This window comes from Lytechinus variegatus, chromosome 8 (assembly GCF_018143015.1).
Source record: "Lytechinus variegatus isolate NC3 chromosome 8, Lvar_3.0, whole genome shotgun sequence".
NCBI classification, from domain to species: domain Eukaryota; kingdom Metazoa; phylum Echinodermata; class Echinoidea; order Temnopleuroida; family Toxopneustidae; genus Lytechinus; species Lytechinus variegatus.
This window is the reverse complement of record NC_054747.1, coordinates 35,229,313-35,253,362: the sequence shown is the minus strand read 5'-3', so window position 1 is coordinate 35,253,362 and position 24,050 is coordinate 35,229,313. Positions and strand designations below refer to the sequence as shown.

At 37.7% G+C, this 24,050-nt stretch overlaps 1 protein-coding gene across 8 annotated transcripts in view; it reads left to right on the top strand.

Moving 5' to 3' along the window:
* The window catches only part of LOC121420433 (zinc finger protein 721-like), a 65,942-nt gene that overhangs the window by 2,077 nt on the left and 39,815 nt on the right, over window positions 1–24,050 (top strand). For 7 of the 8 annotated variants that reach the window (XM_041615058.1, XM_041615059.1, XM_041615064.1 and 4 more), the window contains exons 2-5: window positions 2,913–2,960; window positions 9,647–9,987; window positions 14,331–14,444; window positions 23,489–23,647. In XM_041615058.1, the coding sequence (XP_041470992.1) occupies window positions 2,913–2,960; window positions 9,647–9,987; window positions 14,331–14,444; window positions 23,489–23,647 (662 nt within the window). The remainder of the gene's footprint in view (window positions 1–2,912; window positions 2,961–9,646; window positions 9,988–14,330; window positions 14,445–23,488; window positions 23,648–24,050) is intronic. The other variant, XM_041615060.1, reaches the window with a different exon arrangement.

Below are 24,050 nucleotides of genomic sequence, written 5' to 3'. Positions count from 1 at the left end.
ATTAAGGCGCGTTACTCTATCACTAGAGGCGCACTTCCAATAGGATGAGGGGTCGGGTGTCCGCACACTTTATCTTTTTAAAGCCATCTTTTTTGTCTTTGGATTACAATATAAAAATGTGAATTCAATACTTGTCATCTTCTATTTTGTTCTTTATAATATTTCCTAACATTTAGTACTAACAATTGATGAAAATTCGCTTCTAATTTTTTTCCAAATGACTTTCTAATATTGATCGTCCGGACACACAACACTGGGTATACAGTATGGGAGGCTCCAAATTATCTCCCATACATGTACGTGTATTTATAGAGACTTGCTTTGCTTGGTAGAACAATACCCCTTTCATAAACCCAATTAAAATGAATTAGGCGGCTAATAGCAGCATAATTTGGTCGTAAAATTGGAGGAGGACAAGAGTTATCCGCATTACTGTGATGCTGCTATTATCCGCATAATAGCAGCATCGGGATAAGATTTTGAGTTTATGAACGCATTTCCAAATAATGCGGATAATTGCCATGGTGCGGTCACAAGGTCACCCTTTTCCAACACAACCGCATCAGAGGGGGCGTGTCCAGTTGTCATGGCGATTATCCGCCTTTTTCAGGACGGGTGCTCGTAAAAATAATGCGGCTTATTTTCGGAGTTTATGAACGCGATTTTTATTGAATTATCCGCATTACTCTTAGGCGGCTAATTGGAGGATAGGTTTATGAAAAGGGTACAAAAGAAAGAACTTCAACAAAAGTGTATTTTCCATCCAAATTTTTTCTCACTGAGGTCAGAAGCCTGTTTGTTTTGTGTTTGGATGGGATTGCTTCCCCTAGCGCCGAAACCTATTCCGAGTTTGTAATTTAACTGATCTAGATCACACTATTGAATGGATGACAACAAAAATCCTTATCAAAACAAAAGTAGATGGTGAATTTTTGAAGTAGACGATGAAAAAGGATAGTTTTTCATGTGGAATGGAATCTGCTTATCACACTTTCCGCCAAGATAATACTGTCACGCATTTTGGTTGATGTTCGATATTCTCTTATGTTTATGTATATATTCCATATTCTTATGCTTTAATTAGTACTGATTATTATATTAAATTGTATTATACTCATTTATGTAATGAATGTCTTGCTAAGATCAATTGTGAATGTCACTTTCAACTTGCCCAGTAACCTGCACACAGCCAAGCCCTCTCTTGTACTGTAACTTGCTCAGGGTCAAACTCTTCTGGTCTGTCCACTCTGTATTCTATTTGGCTTTCCTTCGTCTTTCAGAAATGCGAACAGTGCATCTCCCTTCTTTACGACCTTGCATCTACTTTCAGATAGTTTTACTCTCCTCACTTTCTCTTTCTAGTGACTTTCAACCCTCGTTACTCACTTTCTCTTTCCAGTGACTTTCAACCCTCCTCACTTCTCCTTCCAGTAACTTTCATCCCTCCTCTCTTTCCCTTTCCAGTGACTTTCAAACCTTTGTGTAATTCCCTTTAACCTTGCGACTACTTTCAGAAACTCGTTCTTGTTTATTACCTTGGCTACACATTTATGTTCAGTAACTCCCTCCGCTCTCTCTCTCCTCACTTCGACTTTGCCCTGCCCTTCAGACTTCTCTCCCTCTAGATCTACTAATGTCCAAACTCCTAGTTTAACCTTGTGGTCAGTGTATTGGTGTTATGTGCTTATTCTATTACTTGACTTTATCCTATCCTTGTTTGGAATGATTTATCCTCTCTCTCCCTCTCTCTCTCTCCCCTCTCTGAATCTGGGTTTTCGCTGTGTGCTGGGGATGACCTTCATGCTATGTCCAGAAAGTGTATATAAGCGAGCAGCATCTGAGTCAAGTTTAGTTCTGAGTTCTTAGTTTGAGTTTATTGGAGTTCAGAGTTTTAGTTCTTACTAGTTTTAGTTTTTAGTCCAGAGTTTCCTTCGTGATTCCAGTCATATGTATACTTCAGAATTATCACAAGTAAAATTCCTATGATTGTTCCAGCATCGCTCGACGTTATCTCAGTTATCATATTCAATGTATCGCTGGAGTTTGTTTAATTGTCATCATCACATACTCTGTTGCACCTTCATTAAGTTTTGAGAAGTAATAAACTACTGAACTTTAATTTCCTGTGTAATGAATGTTATTCGCGTCAACTGTATTATTTAAGCTCTGGCCATCCTCGACATTTATTTTAGACTCTTATAGCGAGACTCGTAGGACAAACCGAGCCGTCGTTACACTACTTTTGAAGCAATAGTTCATGTCTAAAACTTGTAGTCAATCTATCTCAATGAGCGTGGGTCTAGTACAGTGTCTATCTAATAATCAAGATGTAATATCTCATTAATTTTGGGTGTGTAACAAGGTCGAAGTGGTCTTGCTCGATTGGTCTACAGGCATTAATGTCTATCAAATTTTCTCTGGTATATAAAGGGATGTGGTGACGCTCACTGCAAGTGACTGGGGCTGGAATTATGAGTCATAGAGGCTGTTCTCACTATGCTCCTAAAACTAGTTTACTGGAAACTAGTTTAGTGGAAACTAGTGCATACATTTTTAAAAATTTCTTATCATTATCTCATTTTTCAAGGGTGTAAGCTTGTATTTTGTTTTCCATATCTTTCTGGCGGCTTAGAATATGCCCCTAATGTGAGCTACATTTTAAAATCATAAACACTTTGTACATACATGTATTTGGTATTATCAGAGCTACCATGTCTCACACATTATGCGTGAGACTCAAGCATTTTGGACTCTTGTTCATCCCCTCAAATCTCTGTCTCACGCAACTATCACAGCCTATCCCCATATGCATTGTACACAATGTCTGTGATCTCACTCATATTCACAGAAAATCTCACGCATAGCTGTTCTTTGAACTTGGCATCTCTGTATTATTTTCTATTTTAATGTAGGTACTATGAGCGGGCAGTGGAAGCTGCTTCTCAAGAACAGAGACAAGAGTAAGTATTTAAAGGGATGGTCCGGGCTGAAAATATATATTTTAATACATAGAGTAGAATTCACTGAGCAAAATGCCGAAAATTTCATCAAAATCGGATCACAAGTAATAAATTTACTGATGTTTAAAGTTAATCAATATTTTGTGAAAAGAGTCGTCATGAATATTCATTAGGTGGGCTGATCATGTCACTTCTCCACTTTCCGTTTTCTTATGTTATGACATAAAATCATATTTTTTTCATTATTTCTGACTTATGTGAATAATACGTCTCCCTTATAATGAAATACATGCAAGTCAGAGCTACCAAGTCTCACGCATTATGCGTGAGACTCAAGCATTTTGGACTCTTGTTCATCCCCTCAAAACTCTGTCTCACGCAACTATCACAGCCTATCCTCATATTAGACTGTGGGATGGTCGCTAAAATTATGACTTTCCGTGGGGCGGCAAATACAACCACGGTTCTTGGACATGATAATATGTAAAATATTATGAGTGAATACATGCACAATGTTGCCATCAGTAAATTTTGCTCCTGACCTCAAAATTAAAATAATAATATGCAAAATCGTACCATTGATTCGACTGGAAATTCCGCCATTCACCCCGTGTGTTAAGGACTTCCGTGAACGCGCGCAAGCGTGCACAATGCATGTAACCTCGTTCGCGTTTTTTTTTTTTTATTAGCTGTACATGATATACGTTATAATACAGAATGTACGATGGCGGATAAGATGTCGTCGTCTTCGTCGTGTTTTGACAGCGAAAATGACGATTTATCACTAGCAAATATATGCTACATGCACGTCTTACCCAAGGAAAGAGGGCCAGTAAATTCCTTTCAAGTAAAGAGCTAGAACAAAGTTAAGCCTTTGCTGCATTCGTTGATTTAGACTACATGGGACTTCAGAATAAAAATAGCTATTCGTGCAGCAGAGAAGTTTGCGATTGACTTGCATGCAGCCCGGCCCCGGCAGACCAGCCCGACGTCCGACCAGCATTTCAGCAAGATCCGAATGGATCAAAATAAATATAGATGTTCGATGTAGGCCTACCGCATTTACATCTTGCCCAGAGCCAGGTCAAACATCGTTCGTATATCACCAGCATTGAGCAATCAAGCGATCGAAGATAATTTGTTTTCACTTTGTGCTCTTGCATTTCACTCTCTGCAAAAGTGAAGCGGTGCAAACTTTGATGATTTTTGTATAGGTCTACATCTAATCTAGATTTCTTAATTGAGTCGATGAATAATGTGACTCATGACTTACTTCGTCTTCTATTCATAGGCTTGTAAATGTGGCGGTGAAGTAAGTCATGACATGAGTCACATTATGTATCGATTCAATTAAGAAATCTAGACCTATACAAAAATCATCAAAGCTTGTACTGCTTCACTTTTGCAGAGAATGAAATGCAAAAGCACAAAGTGAAACAATTTTGGCATGGACAAAGATCGCTATAACAAGGATCACCATCTCAAAATCATCCGCTGTATCTTTTTCACCTTCGATAGCTTGATTGCTGGAATGCTGGTGATACGAACGATGTTTGACCTAGCTCTGAGCAAGATGTGACGCGTTACATCTATAACGTTAGTTTGATCCATTCGGATCTTGCTGCAATGCTGGTCGGGCTGGGCAGGAGCGTAACGGGTCGGTGGCCATGCAGGAGGGGCAAGAGCAAAAAAATCTCCGGTCTTATCAGGGGCAGATCCATAATTTTCCAAAAGGGGGCTAATTTTTCAGAGGAAAGTTTCGACCAGCCCCCCCCCCCAAAAAAAAAAAAGTTTTTCAACCAATTGACAAGCAAAAAAAAAAAAATAAAAATAAAGGTTTTCACCCACAAATGAAGTATATTTCGTACACGAAAAAAAGGGTCTTCAATTTCAAAAGAGGGGGCACACCTTTGTTTTAATGGCATATTTACATTACAAATTTTAGTATTTTGCTTCTCAAAGGGGGGGGGGGCAGGCAATGGCGTCATGAGGCAACATTTTGAGGGGCGATATGGTGTATCGGGTAAAAAAAAAACAATGCGAGTGAGCAAAAAATTATACATTTTTATTACAAAAATCCAATTTTAGATTTTGACATAATGTTAAAGAAGATAACATATTTTTCACCCTTCTCTCTTTCCTTTTCCTTTTTTTTCTTGGTTTGTACGCCACGGTAAACAAGATTTTGTTTATGATTTTGCATGCTTATTTTAAAAAAAATAAAATCACCTTTTTATGACAATCTATCTGTTCTTCTTTCTTTCCTTTTCCAGTTCCTCTTTTTCCCCTTTCCCTTTCATTCTCCCCCTTTTCTTTTTTCCCCTTTCATTCTCCTCCTTTTCTTTTTTCCCCTTTCATTCTCCTCCTTTTCTTTTTTCCCCTTTAAGTTCCCGGTGAACTCCGCCAGGGGGGATAGCTTGCCCCCCCCCTGCACTGTTAAGCCACTGCTCCCTGGGATGGGCCGGGTTGCATGCAAGTCAATCGCAAACTTCTCTGCTGCACGAATAGCTATTTTTATTCTGAAGTCCCAGGTAGTCTACATCAACAAATGCAGCAAAGGCATAAATTTGTTCTAGCTCTTTACTTGAAAGGAATTTACTGGCCCTCTTTCCTTGGGTAAGACGTGCATGTAGCATATATTTGCTAGTGATAAATCGTCATTTTCGCTGTCAAAACACGACGAAGACGACGACATCTTATCCGCCATCGTACATTCTGTATTATAACGTATATCATGTACAGCTAATAAAAAAAATCAGAGTTGCTAATTTTCCGGATTTTTCCGGAATTCCGGATTTTTTCCTTTGCTGAAAAATATTCGGAAAAAAAAAAATCGATTGTCAAAGTGAAATCCGTAAAAATTTCCCCTCCAAATCTTGTCACGGAGTTCGCTACGGAGAGCGCAATTTCAATTTTGGATGGCCAATTTGCGCAGACGGAAAATTATTAGCGTTGTGCGCAGCATGAAGTTTAGCTGGTACTGTACTTGCACGGTACGCGCGAGCAATACATTGTAGCAGTTGCAAACGCCGCCCTATACCCTGCAGGGATACGGGTGTCAGCGCTATCCCAGTCGAGCGATCGCCCGGTAGAACCGCTCGAAGCACGGCCTGGTGTGGCTGCAATTGCCTGCTGCTGCGTGAGTGATTGGTTGTCTGCCGCGGGATTTCAGCTAATCGGCGTGGACTGGTGCGTATTCATCAATTCATATGTGTGAACTATCCATCATTTTGATAGAAATTGTGATTTATGGATTTTCAATAGTATAGGATTGTCTTGTTGATGAGTACAGTGAGTGAAAAAGGGCACCCCAGCTGCTACATACACCCGTCCCGAGTCGCACCCATTGGCCGCAGCATATTAACCCGCAGCAGGTTAACCCGTACCGTAATGAGTACGGGTTACATGATTTTTTTTTTTTGAGCACCTTTCTTGCCTATGATATGAAGTTTATTATGTCATTAATTATTTGTTATGTACTACTGTAGATTAATGATTTCAGCCCTCTAAAGAATAAGAAAACGTTCCAGCTTCAGGGGGCTTCGCCCTTGACCCCGCCGGGGGCCCTGGGCGGGCCCCTGGACCCCCGGCCTGGGTTTTCAGGATTTTTTTGAGCTATCAGTTAGCATCTCTGAAAAAAAACCGCGAACGAGGTTACATGCATTGTGCACGCTTGCGCGCGTTCACGGAAGTCTTTAACACACGGGGTGAATGGCGGAATTTCCAGTCGAATCAATGGTACGATTTTGCATATTATTATTTTAATTTTGAGGTCAGGAGCAGAATTTACCGATGGCAACATTGTGCATGTATTCACTCATAATATTTTACATATTATCATGTCCAAGAACCGTGGTTGCATTTGCCGCCCCACGGAAATGAAAAACTAGAGACATTTTCCTTGTCCATCCCACAGTCTATATACATTGTACACAATGTCTGTGATCTCACTCAGATTTACAGAAAATCTCACGCATACATTTGTAGCTGGTCTATGAACTTGGCATCTCTGGCAAGTTGCAGCAATAAGTATCTAATGCACTAAAATCAGTTGTCAAGCCAATTTTTCAAGTTCTTGGAGGAAAAAAATGGAATAAACCTAATTTCATATAATATAATACAAAAGAACAAGTGGAGATGTGACATCATCAGCTCGCCTAATGAATATTCATGACCACAGTTTTCACAAAATATTGCTTAACTTTAAAATTCAATAACTTTGTTATTTGTTATCCGATTTTGATGAGATTTTTGGCATTTTGCTCAGTGAATTCTACTCTATTTATCAAGCTATACATACTTTCAGCCCGGACCATCCCTTTAACTGTTCTTGGCCCCACTTCATAAAGACATTGTTATGATAACAAATTAACCATTTCTATAAGTAAATTTATGATCAGCCATTCAGATTGCAGGATTTCAGTAGCTTTAAAATGTTATTTTTTTATTTCAAGTTTGATGAAACGGATCCTGGACTGGATACTAAATCTGACTGGTTATTCCATAGTACTGGAAGATCTATTTACAGTGCAAAGTCTTGATTGTACTGGTTGAGTGAAAGAATATGAATTTTTTAATGTATGATACTTTATGAATCACAAGCTAAAAAAAGATCATTTTGATTAACAGAGCTACATGTTTGGAACTCCCTTTCCTTTTATGTCTCTTTTCTTGCTTTTCAATTTGCCTTCCTCCTTTTCAACCTCTTTATCCCTTTATCATTCTTTCCTTTTCTCCTTCTCTCCTACCTTCATCTTTCATCTTTTTCTTCTCATTTTTGTCTCACCTGCGAAGCAGAGTGAGACTATAGGCGCCGCTTTTCCGACGGCGGCGGCGGCGGTGGCGTCAACATCAAATCTTAACCTGAGGTTAAGTTTTTGAAATGACCTCATAACTTAGAAAGTATATGGACCTAGTTAATAAAACTTGGCCATAAGGTTAATCAAGTATTACTGAACATCCTATTAGAGTTTCATGTCACATGACCAAGGTCAAAGGTCATTTAGGGTCAATGAACTTAGACCATGTTGGAGGGATCAACATCGAAATCTTAACCTGAGGTTAAGTTTTTGAAATGTCATCATAAATTAGAAAATATATGGACCTAGTTCATGAAACTTGGACATAAGGTTAATCAAGTATCGCTGAACATCCTGCACGAGTTTCACGTCACATGACCAAGGTCAAAGGTCATTTAGGGTCAATGAACTTTGGCCGAATTGCAGATATCTGTTGAATTCCCATCATAACTTTGAAAGTTTATGGATCTGATTCATGAAACTTGGACATAATAGTAATCAAGCACCACTGAACATTTTGTGCAAGTTTCAGGTCTCATGATTAAGGTCAAAGGTCATTTAGGGTCAATGAACTTTGGCCGAATTGGGGGTATCTGTTGAATTACCATTATAACTTTGAAAGTTTATTGGTCTAGTTCATTAAACTTGGACATTATAGTAATCAAGTATCTCTGAACATCCTGTGCGCGTTTCAGGTCACATGACCAAGGTCAAAGGTCAATGAACTTTGGCCGAACTGGGTGTATCTGTTGAATTACCATCATAACTTTGAAAGTTTATGGATCTGATTCATGAAACTTGTACATAAGAGTAATCAAGTATCACTGAACATCCTGTGCGAGTTTCAGGTCACATGATCAAGGTCACAGGTCATGTAAGGTCAATGAACTTTGGCCATGTTGGGGTTTTTTGTTGAATAACCATCATATCTCTAAGTTTATTGGTCTAGTTCATAAAAAGTGGACATAAGAGTAACCATGTATCACTGAACATTTTGTGCAAGTTTCAGGTCTCATGATTAAGGTCAAAGGTCATTTAGGGTCAATGAACTTTGGCCGAATTGGGGGTATCTGTTGAATTACCATCATAACTTTGAAAGTTTATGGATCTGATTCATGAAACTTGTACATAAGAGTAATCAAGTATCACTGAACATCCTGTGCGAGTTTCAGGTCACATGATCAAGGTCACAGGTCATGTAAGGTCAATGAACTTTGGCCATGTTGGGGTTTTTTGTTGAATAACCATCATATCTCTAAGTTTATTGGTCTAGTTCATAAAAAGTGGACATAAGAGTAACCATGTATCGCTGAACATCTTGTGCGAGTTAGAGTAGTATTCAAAGTCAGCACTGCTGCTATATTGAACCGCGTGATGCAGGTGAGACGGCCAGAGGCATTCCACTTGTTCCCATCTCATGTTTCTTTCATTGTCTTCTTAAAACTTTTCCTTCTTTCCCTTCTTTATATTTCTTCAAGTTTTCATTCTTTTCAGATTTTCCCCCTTTTTGTTCATATTACTATGTGTACATGATATTGTAAAATTCTAAATGATAAAGATTGTACATGTACCTCAAACATGGAAAATAGAAAATACAGAAGTTTTTTTTTTTAATTAAAATAAAGGGATAATCAACCCAGGGATCAAAATGGATGCCATGCAAGTTTTTAAAAAGTAACACGAGGGGGGAAATATTTCAGAATCTTTTAACAAAAATTCATAAAAAGTAATGATATCATAAGATAGGTAATACTTGAAAGAAAACTTGTCCAACAGCATTTTCATAACAATCACAGATTTCGTGCAGGTGGTGCGGATGGAAATAAATTATGTCTTTCTTATCCTGCCTTTTAATACATGTATTTCTCCTTGGTCTATCTTATACAGTATTCCCCCAAATTCTGAAGAATCAAGACAAATAGTAGAGACTTCCATGTTCCCAGATGATGAGCAAGGCACTGAGACAGACGCCATCGGATCTACAAGTACAACACTGCCAATGCAAGCTACGCAAGATGGCAGCATTGGCCTGCTTCTGACAGAGCCCCCTCCAGATTCCATGAAGGAACAGGTGGAAGATGACTGGAGAGGTGGTGATGGGGACAAGACTAATGATGGTGGTGAGATGGTGTTAGAAGGGAAGTTCACCTGCCTTATTAAGACGGAACCTCACGAGAGTGGTGAAGAATCCAATGAACAAGAAGCACTACCATCCGTCAGCCAACAAGGTTTGTTTTCATCTGAATTACTAATGATAACGCCAAATCTTAGCTTTCCCTATGCAAATATGTGCTTCATATAATTTTAGCTTTATTGTTGTGCATGTGGGATCAGTGGGAAGCGTAATAAAGAAATTCTTGAGAAAGTTACATGTATATGCAGTTCAAATTACAGGGTATTTATTAATCAGTACGGGGGGGGGGCTTCTGTCCCCCCACTTTTTTCAAAAACCGTGTACAAAAAGGTAAAAATGACCGTATGATTGTGATTTTTAGCATGGTCAGCCCCCCCCCCCACTTCAAAAACCGTTCCAAGGCCTAGTGCTGCAAGTCAGGCGGCATGTTCGGGTTCGGTTCGGCGGGGTTCGGCAATTTTTTTCCGAACTTTGGTTCGGGGTTCGGCAATAAATGCCAAATTAAATTTAACATATAAAAAATAAAGATCGCCGACCTACAAACAAGTAATCTCTTGGATGAACTGTCATGTATTAATAATAAATTTTGTTTCTAAAAAGAATAGTTAAGATAATTGTTGAAATTTCTTTTGTTTTAATTAACAAAAAATAAGTCATTTCTACTTTCATTTTTAAAATGAAAATAAAAAAAATCAAAAGAAAAAAATATTGATAACGAGAGAATCAGGCCAGAAATAGAATTACAAAGATCAGAATATTTTTTCACGATTATTTCATGTAGCTATGATCATGATCGATTACGATGTCATTGCCAACGCAGCTTCTCAAATTGGAAAGTGTTGATCGGGAATGTCGAAATAGTAGACAAACAACCTCCACTCAACTGTTATTATACCGGTAAAATTCACATTCCAAAGAATATGAGAGTTTTAGAAAGTCCCTATTTTCTGAAAAGTGGTAAAATCTGGTCAATGAATTACTTTAAAAAGATAAAATATCAGTCCATTCTTGGTCCAGAAAGATCGACGCTACGTGACTTCAAACATATTTCTAACACGAAAATGAGTACATGGGACTGTACTGCATATTTTAGTGTTGTGAAATCACTCGGCGTTGATCGTCAGAACTAAGACGGAACTGATAATTTATCATTTCATTTTCAGTAATTGGCCAGATTAAACCACTTTTAAGAAAATATTGACAATGGAAAAACGTTTCAAGTTTGGAATACGAATTTTACCTGTATATATAATAGCAACCGAGAGCAGGTTGTTTGGACTTCCTGTTTCAACTTTCCTTACCAACCATTTCCGGAACATCGATCAGGGAACATGCGTTGATTTGGTTTGAATTTTTATCTTTTTTGTTTTTTTCACCCTCATTCCTTCATCTCTTATTTATTTATCTTTTATATTAATATGGAAATTTCAGAAGGTGGAATATATATACTTTACCATTACTTTGTCAGTCACAAGGAATTAATTTATGTCTTTTCAATTAAATGTACATCCGATTACAGCAATACGTAATTCAACTACACTTTTTAACTGAGTTAAGCTTAAAATGTCCCCACATTTTATAAGGAAAAAATATATTCATGTTTAGGCCTGGGACGATTGTTATTATTACCATTCGATTATTTCCTGGAAAAATAATTGAATGATTCGATTGTTCGTCGGGAATCACGTCTTTTAAGTCACAATAGTTGACCTACTTTATGGTGACCCCCCCCTCCCCATGAAGAAATCTCCATCAAAGTCACATGTTTAGCATAAATGAGGCCCTTTTCCCCCTTCTCCATGATTTTTTATATCAAAAGAAACTTCATGAAATGAGATTAAATCTTTCAGTTTATTGTTCGAATGAAAATCTGTCCTAAATCAATACTGGTACCCTGGTATTATGCATGCATCCCTCCAAGTGCCACACCCCTGCATATAAATGAATCAGCCCCGCCGAGTCCAAAGACGTAAACAACTCATTCATGAAGTATATTCTTTGAGACTGAGCCCAGGTGGAGCATTTCACTTGAAAAATTTCATCCCTTGCCCACACCATGTCCCCGCCTCCACTTGTGGCACTGCCCACGATGCTACACATGTATTAAAAAAAATATTTCATTTGAAATACCTTTCAAATTTACGATTTTTTATCATTTGAACCCACATGTATAACTGGGTCTATTTTTGGAGACTAGTCGAGAAAGTACTGGTGAAGGCGGGCGCGTGTTGGAATGTAGTTTTCATTGGTTGAGGGGGATATAAAAAGGTTGCATTGTTCTGAAACATGAAAGAAATTCTCCGGCTCCCACCCCCTATCCTTCCCTCTCTCTTTCCCTCACACGCACACACACACACAGATGGGGGAGGGGTCAATTTATTTCTGAAGTCATGACCTTTCCTGATAATAAAGGGAACCACATGCCTTCCGCTTCTTTGTTTCCCAAAGTTTCATTGGCTATCCGAAGGTCCAATCAGCTCAAGTGAGCTGGTTATGTGTTTACTTATTATTGTGCACGCACACAGTGACTTATTTTGTGTATGAGGGCAAGGTCGGGTGGGATTAACATTTTCGGAGCGCTATCATGTTGGTATGTAACTGTGAATGTGATACAATCATTGATAATTTTTGAAACATTACCTCGGTAACATAATTTTTAAACCTGTAAAAAACAGCTGTCATCATTGTTTTCTTGTCATTTTATTATTACTTGGGTATTAGAGTTATGTCAACGTCATAATCGGGATCTGCCGAACATTCGATTAGTGTATATTTTGCTAATCGATTGGTGATTGGCGGCATGCCAATCGAACCATTCGATCAATCGATGTTTACTCCCAGGCCTATTCATGTTTATAAAAAAAAAATTGAAAATGATAAAAATTTAATCAAACACGAGACCGAAACTGTCATACTTTGTCATTTACGAGGAATGAATTTATGTCTGGTTCTTTTTCTTTATTAAATACAAAAAGATTTGGTCCGATTACGATCACGATCGATTACGGCAATACGTAAATACACCACACTTTTATACTGAGTTTAGCTTCAAAATGCCCCCTTATTTTATCAAGAAAAAATATATTTATGTTAATAAAATATTCTTAAGTTGATAACAGTTCAATCAAAGACGAGATGGGAGCTATCATAGTGGATTTTAAAAATATATTGAGTGGAATTCTCTTTGTGCACAATCACTAACCAATATATATTTTGTTAATTTTATAACTAAATCTATGTAGTCATCGATTCACGCATTGCATACAAACATACTTTATTTTTACCGAACTTCCGAACCAGGCCTTTGAGTTCGGTCCGGTTCGGAAGTGCCAAGTTCGGCGAACTTCCGTTCGGTTCGGCGGTTCGGCTGCAGCACTACCACGGCCCCTGCAGTAATCCGCTACAGTTATAATTCGAAGTGTATGAAGATTTGGATAAAGCAGAAGTATAAGATTCCGATGTAGAATAATATTGGATGGATGTCTAAGTCTTGAAGTAAGTAGTCTATTTGGATGAGTGTGGGTCTAGTATGTGTTTATCTACATGTAGTAATCAAGAAGTCAAATGTAATTAGTTTTGGGGTTGTAACAATTTAAGGTGAGAGTGATCTAAATTTGCTCTGATTGGTCTACATGTAACTGTCTATCAAACTTTCTCTGTTATAAGGGGTGTGGTGATGCTCACCCAAGTGACAAGTACTTAGAACTTTTGTTCCTTGAAGTTAGCTGACGCCACTGAGGGTTAGTCGTATATGGTCAGGGTTTAGGAGTTAAATGGTTTTGGGGTTTGAGAATTCTAAGATGACATTTGGGAAGTTTGTAAACAAGTGAAGGTAAATGACTACATATTCATAACACTACATGGGTGTTATGTCATGCATGATCTTTTACTGTGGTGGCATGGTGGTTCAGTGGTAGAGTGCCCGCCTCATGGACAGGAAGTTTGGGGTTTGATTCCTTGTAGAGTCATACCCAAGATTTGAATAAATAGGATCTTATGCCTTGTGAGAATAAGGTTGATGATAATAACATGCTATGCAGGGCCTGTTTGAAAACCAGCAGATAGTTGAAATAGCTATCTTGGGTAAATGAGAGTTTATTATTAAAAAAAAAAATGATCAGTCATGCCATTCACGAGTGAGCCTACATTTGGCCAGAGGGACACAAGGTTAGCCCATATAATATCTTATTTTGCTGTGAAGTATAAACCGATCAATTTATATGTATTATGGTGTTGGTAAAAGAACGCCCTAAGCAAAACATTTTTGTGCACCGCAACAGTGCATAAACACCATTGCAGTGCAATTATGCTTGCTACTAAAGGCGTTTTTGCGTGCATGCAAAGTGCAAAACTGTGGTGCTAAGAGCGTTTTTGCACTAACTGGAAAATATACTGTAATGCTGTATATGCCATACATAATTTTTTATATTTCTTCAGGAGACAGCTTGGCAGGAGATGATAGGAAGGAGATTGAAGAAGTGGAGTTCAAATGTCTTATCAAAGAAGAACCGGATGATGGTGAACACAACCAACCATCCTGCAGCCAGCAAGGTTTGTTGTCATCATCTATATGTTGTGTTAAATGTGCACAGTACAGAAAATAATTTCTCTTTCAAACTGGCTAGGCATTTCTACAAATGCGATTTTAGCTAAATTTCTTACTAAATTGAATATTATAACAAGCCCAATTCATTATGCCCGTCTGACATTCCAACAAAAGTGATTTTAGCTAAAGTGTACCTACATGTATCTTACTGAATTGAATAGCAAAACAGGCAAAATTCACTATTACTATTATAATGCTCATCTGACATTAAATCTGCCAAACCAAGTAAATAGTTCATTTCTATTGTCAAAATTCTTTTATTTTTCATCTCCATTTTAAATGGGACAAAATAAATGCTGTTACCAATTCATAGCTGATAAGAAGTAGAATGCTAGAACGAGGCAATACGATAGAACCGAAGAAGAGTGTGCTGCTAACTTACAGGTGGAGACAATCGCAGCTGGTCATGTACCATTGTCTTTCTTGGATCTATGAAAAAAAATATTAGTCAACATGGGCTAGATTTGATTCCATGCCATTGCATCAGCACTATTCAACTGAACACTTAGCACTAGACCACAACAGTTGACAGAAAATGTATGTGCTCCAAAAGCTTTATGCCTTATATATTTGGTCACCATATCCAGGAGGATTCTTGCTAATTTGAGGATTACACATTGATGAACATATTGAATATCTTCTGTATGAAAATAAAAGTCGTTGCCAACTCCTGCATGTGTGTGATTTTTGTTTTGTATTTATCAATAAGAAGTAATCATTATTATTATTATATTGAGCCAAATGTTGCACATGGAATGAGAGGCTACCCTTCAGCAATGATGTATGTATCTTGCTGTTTAACAGGAAGGCTAGCTAGTACTTGGATAGAGGGGGCTGCAAGTTTTGAAGTACACATATGTTCTTTGTCAGCTGGAAAGATATTGAGTTCAAAATACCAACTAGATTCAAATATCCATCATTTCTTTGAGCCAATTTGATAAAGAAATATACATGAAACACTGAGGGCCAATGGATAAGTCTCTAGACTTTGAATCAGAGGGTCATGGGTTCAAATCCAAGCCATGGTGTAGAATCCTTTAAAGCAAGAATTGATCCACATTTTTCAGCACTCGACCTGCCAGGATTACATGTAATTCCTGTAATGTGCCAAGTGACTTTAGCAGCTGGAGCTTAGCCAGGGTAATATATAATGCGTCATTGAATAGGCAACTACATAATTGGCTCCTCATATATCATTTTTGAAAATAATTATTCTTTCTTGACAATGGCATCGTCCATTTGAATAAAGTAGTGGTCCCCATTGGTGTAAATCTGTGACGTCAGACAATTCATGTGGGGGGGATACAATAGATCATCCACCCCCCCCTGAACAATAGATACACCGCTCTGGCATATGCCAGTAGTAATTACACTTCATCAGAAACCTACATGACGATTATATCTTGACACTATCAGCAGCCCAGTCCTTGCTTGTGAAGTTTATCAGAAACCTACACAAAGATTATATCTTGACATTAGTAGCCTTGCTTGTGAAGTGGTTTATTAGCTAACTTCCATTTGTTAATCTCTATACTCCTGAGTATTCTGTAGGCCCTACAGTTTCCAGGATCCAGGTAGTCTAAAGATGTTTGTGATCTTTTTCAGAATCAACCTTTGGGGTACTGGTAATCCCCAAACTTCGTAGTAACGTGGTTTTATATTCTATGAAAAAGGGTGGCATTCCACACCTTGTATCACACTTGTCCACATAATTGAATGGCCAGAGTGCTTGACATCCCTTTAGACCGCACATGAAGGATACTTCAACAGGATGCGATCAAACATGCAAGAATCAGTGGACGTAATTACCTCCTAGATTTTGGATAACATTGATAACATTGATGAGAAAACATTGTTTACATTTTCATGAATTTTATCTGGGATGAGGGAAATAATTCCATGCCACTACAAGTACACGTACATGTAGAGTGAACAGTGACTCGATGAGTTTAAGCAACAAGTTTTTATAAGCAGTTGCATGTCGATAGCCAGGTTTTGGCGGTTGGTGCAGTATAGACAAGACAAGATGCAGAGACTCCAACCCCAAGAACCTTCTGATCTGGAGATTCTCCCGCCTGGATCCCCTAGCAAATTTGAGACTCCAACTTGAGTGCGCGAAGGCACATCAGGATAGAGCGAGTAGTACCCTACGGCCGTGGTCCAGGTCTCGCTGAAAGGACCCAGGAAGCTAGATGCTCTGTCTCTCATGCTATCTCATGAGCCAAAAAATTCGAGGGGGCTAGATATATGGCTTTTCGCGTAAAATTAATAAAAAGTTGTGAGCAAGCAAGCAAAAATCATGACATTTTCATTTAAAAAATCCAAATTTTTGATAGACTTTGACTTGACTATCATCATATTGAAAAATTATATCATATTTCACCCTTTTCTCTCTTGTTCTTGGTGGTTGTATATTTTTTTTGTTGGGGGGAGTGTACATCTTAGGATGGAACCATAAAGATATGAACATTTTAGTTAGTTTAAAAAGGTGTTTGGGCCGGAGAAAGATAATTTTAAGCAGGAGATAATACATCTTAAGTGGGATACACAGGGCCTGGGCGGGAGATATTAGGTCTCAAGTGGGAGAACGGGAGATTTTGCAAAAATGGGCTCTCAGCGGGAGATCTCCCGCCAAAAGCGGGAGAGTTGGAGTCTCTGAAGATGTGGAATTTTTATCAAACTTGAGGAGGTCAAGAAAGAGGAGATTTTTTAGATGAGACTGCATAGTCCATATGACGCTTAATCCCTCCCACCCCATCTACATGTATGATTTGATATGAATCTCTTTGTCTTTGCTTCTGAGATTAATCTGGTATTAAAGAGAAATTCCAGTAGTTGCAGTAAACACTGATTTCATGAGAAAGTCTGTAAAACAAGGCTTAATTGTCAGTATATCATCGAGGATCTAGATCTGGTACAGTTACATTAACTGAACTTTGTGAATCTTGAAATCTATGCTGAAAAATGTTCTCACCGAAGATCCCAACACAGATAAGTGCACGTGGGACAATGTATAATTATTGCTTAGAGCGTCGTGCCCGACGCTCTACCCAAATCCTGTGCTTATTTGCTAATTTCTCAGCAGTTACACAATTTCTTCCAGAATCCTTTGGCACATGCGTTTTATTTATACAAACAGACACTTTGGTGGTCATTTCATTGGATTCTGTACGAACTCATTTTGATATCGTTACCAAAACTAGCATTTACCTTTAAGGTTGTGTCTGCTTGAAATAAGATCTTGGAAAAAAAGTAAACAGATTGGAAATGAAATAAAACTAGAATTTAATTCGTCATGCGGACGAATTAGGTGGTCTGTCATGATTTGTCATTCAGTGTCGGCTAATGTATGAAATAAATCATTTAGATATATTGATAATCTTGATCGTGGACATCCTAAGAATTAGTTTTGACCATTGCTAAATGTGATTATTGATGTGGTGATGACAATCGTCAGACATACATCTTCAAACAGATACATACAAGATAGATGATTTTATATATATATATATAGATGGATGGAGTGATGGATGGAGCGATGGATGGATCAAGTGATCGATTGAGAGATAAATGATAGGTGGTTACATTAATAAAACATAGATAGACAGACAGACAGACATATAGATAGATAAATAGATAGAGACAAATAGATTGATATAGATAGATAGCCAGACAGACATACATATATAAAGATAGATAGAGACAGGCAGATAGATTGATGGATATATAGAACGATAGATAGATATACATATCAAAACAGATAGATATGTTATATTAGACAGAGAGAGAGGGATAGATAGACAGATACATATACAAAGTAAGTAAATAGATAGACATATATATGGATAAATAGATAGATTTATAACAGATAGCGGATGGATGGATATGATTAGATAGATATAATATAAGAAAAAAGTAATTATAATCTGTTTTATTTTGCAATATTTTAGGTATTAATTATTAGAATTGTTATAACTGATCATGCACAAGAGAGTACAAAAAAAATTCATGTTCACCCGCGGACTCGAACCCCTGCCCGCATGATTGAATGAGATGCAAGTCTGACGCCTAACCGATTGAGCTAGCATATTTCCCATAGACTTTACACGTAAGCAAATTTGAGAATTACAATTCCAATTTTGCAAGTGAAATACGGGCATGATCCTGGCATCTGATCAAAAAATGAAGGGCACATTCCCGAAAGCTTAGAATCTAAGCTACAACATACTAAAAGCTTAAAGAAAACTGACAAGAAAAAATGGAGATATGGCTCACGAAATAGCGGAATGTCGAATCTAGTTTTGAGAAAAAGTCATATCCCATAGAGATTACACGCAAAACACATGTGATATGAAAAAAACAATTATAATCTGTTTTATCTTGCTAAATTTTAACTTTTATACCTTTCAATTATCATAAATGATCATGTAAGAAGTGGCAAAAAGAAAAAAAAAACTGAAAAAAAAATCATCTTGTTCACCCCAGGACTCGAACCCGCGCCCGCATGATTGAATGAGATGCAAGTCTGACGCCTAACCGATTGAGCTAGCATATTTCCCATAGACTTTACACGTAAGCAAATTTGAGAATTACAATTCCAATTTTGCAAGTGAAATACGGGCATGATCCTGGCATCTGATCCAAAAATGAAGGGCACACTTCCGATAGCCCAGAATCTCAGCTACAACATGTTAATAGCTCAAGGAAAGCTGACAAGAAAAAATGGAGATATGGCTCACGAAATAGAGGAATGTCGAATCTAGTTTTGGGAAAAAGTCATGTCCCATAGAGATTACACGCAAAATGAGAAAAATGACATGCCTCTTTTCATCGCTGTTTTACGCAATGATGCGTTCCTCAAAACGAATATTCATGTAACTGAGGAGAAAGAGTACCTTCTAAACTACAACATATCGAAATCTGGGCGAAAAATGATTTATATTCGAGAAGTTACAGCCAAATTTGCATAAATTTGATGACGTCATTTTTGAATAAATGAAATTTTTAGTTTCGGCGCCTATTTGATGACGTCACGAGATAATTTAGGGACAATGGTGACATGAAATCAAATTTACAACTCATAATCTATCGATATATGAAAAAAAATTGGGGGTCAACGGACTATTTAAAGAGCTACAGTGAATTTGCAATAGGCATGTTTTTGCCCATATATGGCCTATAGTGAGAGCTCGCGCGCACACGTGCTGCAAAGTTTAACGGGTGTTAATTTCGTTATTAATGGTTGTAGAAGGTTGATCAAGGTATCAAATTGCTCAGAATTTTATTAGCAATGCAATGATATTAAAAGAAACGGTTTTTCTGCGTTGCGTTAAGGTGTAACGCGCGGAAACGCGCGCGCAAATTTTTGAAATGCTTAAAATGACCTGAAACGTACCCAAAAAAATTTATAGGTCATTTGGACGATTTTTTTACCTTTGACGCGCGCGTACGCGCGCGTCATGACCTCTACATGACCTTTGATGACATTGGCATTTGACCCCTGACATGAAGTTAATGTCATGTAAATATTGTTAATTTTTGATAATTGATAATGAAGATATGATCAAATGAAGAATTTTACAAAATGGCGCGTAGATGACGTCATCATGACCATATGACCTTGAAAAGCTTATTTTGCCGTCTCTATGATAGATTCTATATATGACAAAAAAATCAGCAAAATTGATTCAGCCAATTTCGAGAAAAGTTGGCGACAAAAAATAGGTACAATGAATAAAGATAGGAAGAAAGAAATAAAGAAAATTCTGACGAAATCAATAGGTGATCTGTCATAGACAGACCACCTAAAAAGGACTGAGAATAATCTTTTAAGGATACACTACCAGTAAATGATAGAATAGAGTTGACCACCTGATATTAAATTTTCTACAAGTAAATTTATTGCTCAAAGTACAAAGCTGATTTTGTTAGAAAGTTTTTTGAGGGTGTATCTGCAAATATGTCATTTTGCGAGATTAGGGCCAGGGAGGTGGTAGTTTTCTGCCTCCCCCTCAATTTGTTTTTTAAACTTACATTTATTATTGAAAATTTTCTCAAAGTTTGTTTAAGGGTGCACAAACTCCTTTAATTTCACTTTAGAAAATGTATAAAGAAAAGCACCTCCATAACAAGGGTGGTTGCTTTGCTTTCTTGCTGTATGTAAATATTGCTTTTCCCAATCTGTATAGCCAGTGGATATTCAAGCCTGCAGTTGTCTGGTGCGCTTCTAAGTTCTGTTACGCTTGAAACGAATCTTCTTTTTTGTATATTTCGTTCTGCTCTCCTACTCAGGTGGGAATTCGAGTGAGCAGAGGAACAATGAGGAAATGTCAGGTGATACATCATGTGACAGATCACATGCTCATGGACTGAGTTCTGCTAACAGTGCTTACTTGTCAGATCATGGAGAATTGGCTGAAGATACCACAACCCAATATGTGTACGATGAGACATGTGAAGAAGCGTCTTCAGGGAAGTTTTACAGCATATTTTCACCTAGAAGCAATCAACATGATCACCCGCAGGACCCTGGCATTGATAAACCTTACGTCTGCCCCATTTGCAGTAAAGGCTTTACCCGCAGCGATTGCTTTCGAAGGCATAAGAAAACCCATCGCAATGAAAGACGTCATGAGTGCCATTTATGCCCAAAGAGATTTCAGCGTGCCGAAGATCTCCGAAGACACCTACGAACCCACTCAGGAGAAAAACCATTTGCATGCTCCGTGTGCAATAGACGCTTTGGTAGGAACTCAAGTCTCAAACAACATATGGCACGTTATGAGGTTAGCTGCGACACTGGTCAACGTGTGATAAAATGTATAATGGATAAAGTGCTTGTATAACAAGATGAAAGTTTGTTATGTAGATGCACCCAAGATACCATACTGGAGAAATCACTTTTGCCATGAAAAAATGTCCAAGCTTGTCATATTACTATACAGAACAGAATCCACACAGGTAAGAATGTCTAGGAATATCTGCTTGCATTATCAAAAGCATTTCCATCATGACTTTCAGCAATCGTGTGAACCTTGTTATCCATGAAAATTCCTTTGTGTCAAAGTGCTGCACATAATAGATATTCTGCTCTTTCTGGAAATTTGAGTATGCAGAGCATCTGTGAAGACATCAGGGAAAAATTAGGAAATGTCAGGTGATACATCATGTGACAGACCACATGTTCATGGACAGAGTGTTTGTACCATTGCTGTGTCAGATGGATTTCCTCACGATCACGACCCAATCTGTGTACCGTGAGACACATGAAGAAGCATTTTCAAGGATGTTTTTACAGCATATTTTCACCTAGAAGCAATCAACATGATCCTCACCAGGACCCTGGCATTGAAAAACCTTACACCTGCCCTGTTTGCAGTAAAGCATTTACCCGCAGCGATTACTTTCGGAGGCATAAGAAAACGCATCAAGGCCTCATGTGTGTCATTTATGACTGAAGAGATATCAACGTTCCAAAGATCTCCGAAGGCACATGTGGAAACACAAGGAGAAAAACCATATACATATGATCAGTATGCGATAAACGCTGATAGTTGGAACTCAAGTTTCAAAAACCATTTGGCAGTTCATAAATGAGAAAAACTATATGTGTGCTCAGTATACAATAAACGCTAATCGTTGGAACTCAAGTTCAAAAAAAGATTTGACAGTTCATAAATGAAAAAAATATATATGTGCTCAGTATAAGATAAACGCTAATAGTTGGAACTCAAGTTTAAAACCCATTTGACAGTTCATAAATGAGAAAAACTATATATGTGCTCAGTATACAATAAACGCTAATAGTTGGAACTCAAGTTCAAAAAAAAGATTTGACAGTTCATAAATGAGAAAAACTATATATGTGCTCAGTATAAGATAAACGCTAATAGTTGGAACTCAAGTTTAAAAACCATTTGACAGTTCATAAATGAGAAAAACTATATATGTGCTCAGTATGCGATAAACGCTAATAGTTGGAACTCAGTTTAAAAAACCATTTGGCAGTTCATAAATGAGCAGTCCTTCACGTTTATAATTTCGTGGAGCTCAATAAATCACTCTTATTTTTTGAGGATTTTTCTTAACATTGTATATATGCAATAGCTGTGTTAGCTATTAATTAATCTGTGGTGAAACTAGGCCTGGGTCATGTCAAGATGTCGTACGCACCTAAAAAAAAAATGGGGAAAAAATTGCTAAAATTTCACATTTTACATCTTTAAATCCATGAAATGGCCTTCTTTTTTCCATAATTCCTTGAAATTACTTTGAATTAGTTGAAAACTATCAGAAAAATGAAGAAAATTCACTTCTTTCCCGACTAATTTGAACTTACCTCGGTAAATATTGTAGTCCCACATGTAGACTTCCTTGGTGTTGCCATGAAAATCTACATATGGGACTACACGGGACTGCAATATTTACCGAGTTTAAATTAAAATCAGAGTCAGGAAAGAGATGAATATTCTTCATTTTTCTGATTGTTTTCAACTAAACCAAAGTAATTTCAAGAAATATGGAAAAAAGAAGGCCATTTCATGGATTTAAAGATGTGAAATTTTAGAAAGAAAATATTTTTATTTTTAAAATTTTTTTTTTTAGGAGCGCGATTTTTTGCTCTCCTTATTTTTATTAGGAGCGCGGTAGGAGCGCCGGCGCGATCGCGCTCCTCAAAAATGAAGGTCTGAATGTTTGATTAGATGTACTTAGTGGAAAAGAGAATGTATTACAAGATGAAAGTCTGTCATGTCAATGCTCACAAGATATGCAAGAAAACACAATTATGCGACAAAAACATTTCCAAGTTCATCATCTAGCTGTACATGAGAATCAGTACATTCTTGGAATAACTGTTTGCGTCATCAAAAGCATTTCCGCCAAGACTTCTGTTCTGGTACCCTTGTGAACATCTTCTTAGCTATGAAAATTCATTTGTGTATAAAAAGTGAAGCACATGATAGATATTTTATTCTGCTCTTCTACTCAGGTGGGAATTCAAGCAAGCAGAGCTCCTGTCAAGAGATAGGGAACACTCAGATAATATCAGGTGATACATCACATGACAGATCACATGGGAGGCATCTCCCAGGTGACCACCCTTTACAAGGAACCCTTTCCCATTCATCTCCCAGAGGCAATTGCTCAAGTGAGTATGGCTCCAATCTCTTACCAAACCAAGCAGATTTTCCTCAAGGACATAGCTCTGCTGACAGTGCCACCATGTCAGATCAGAAGAGGTTGGATGGAGACATTGTGGTGAAGAATGAGAATTATGACACAGATTCTTTACAAAACACAAAAAGGCCACAAAGAAGCATTCAAAGTAATTCTTGCATCAATCCCGAAGGAGAAAACACTTTTCTCTGTTCCGTTTGCGGTAAGGAATTCAACCGCAAGCAGAGTTTGAGTCGGCATATGAATTTCCACGAAGGAAAAAGACCTCACGAGTGCTCTTTCTGCAAAAAAACTTTTGTACAAAAAGGCGATCTCATTAGACATGAACGAGCCCATACTGGGGAAAGACCGTATTCGTGTCGTTTTTGTGACAA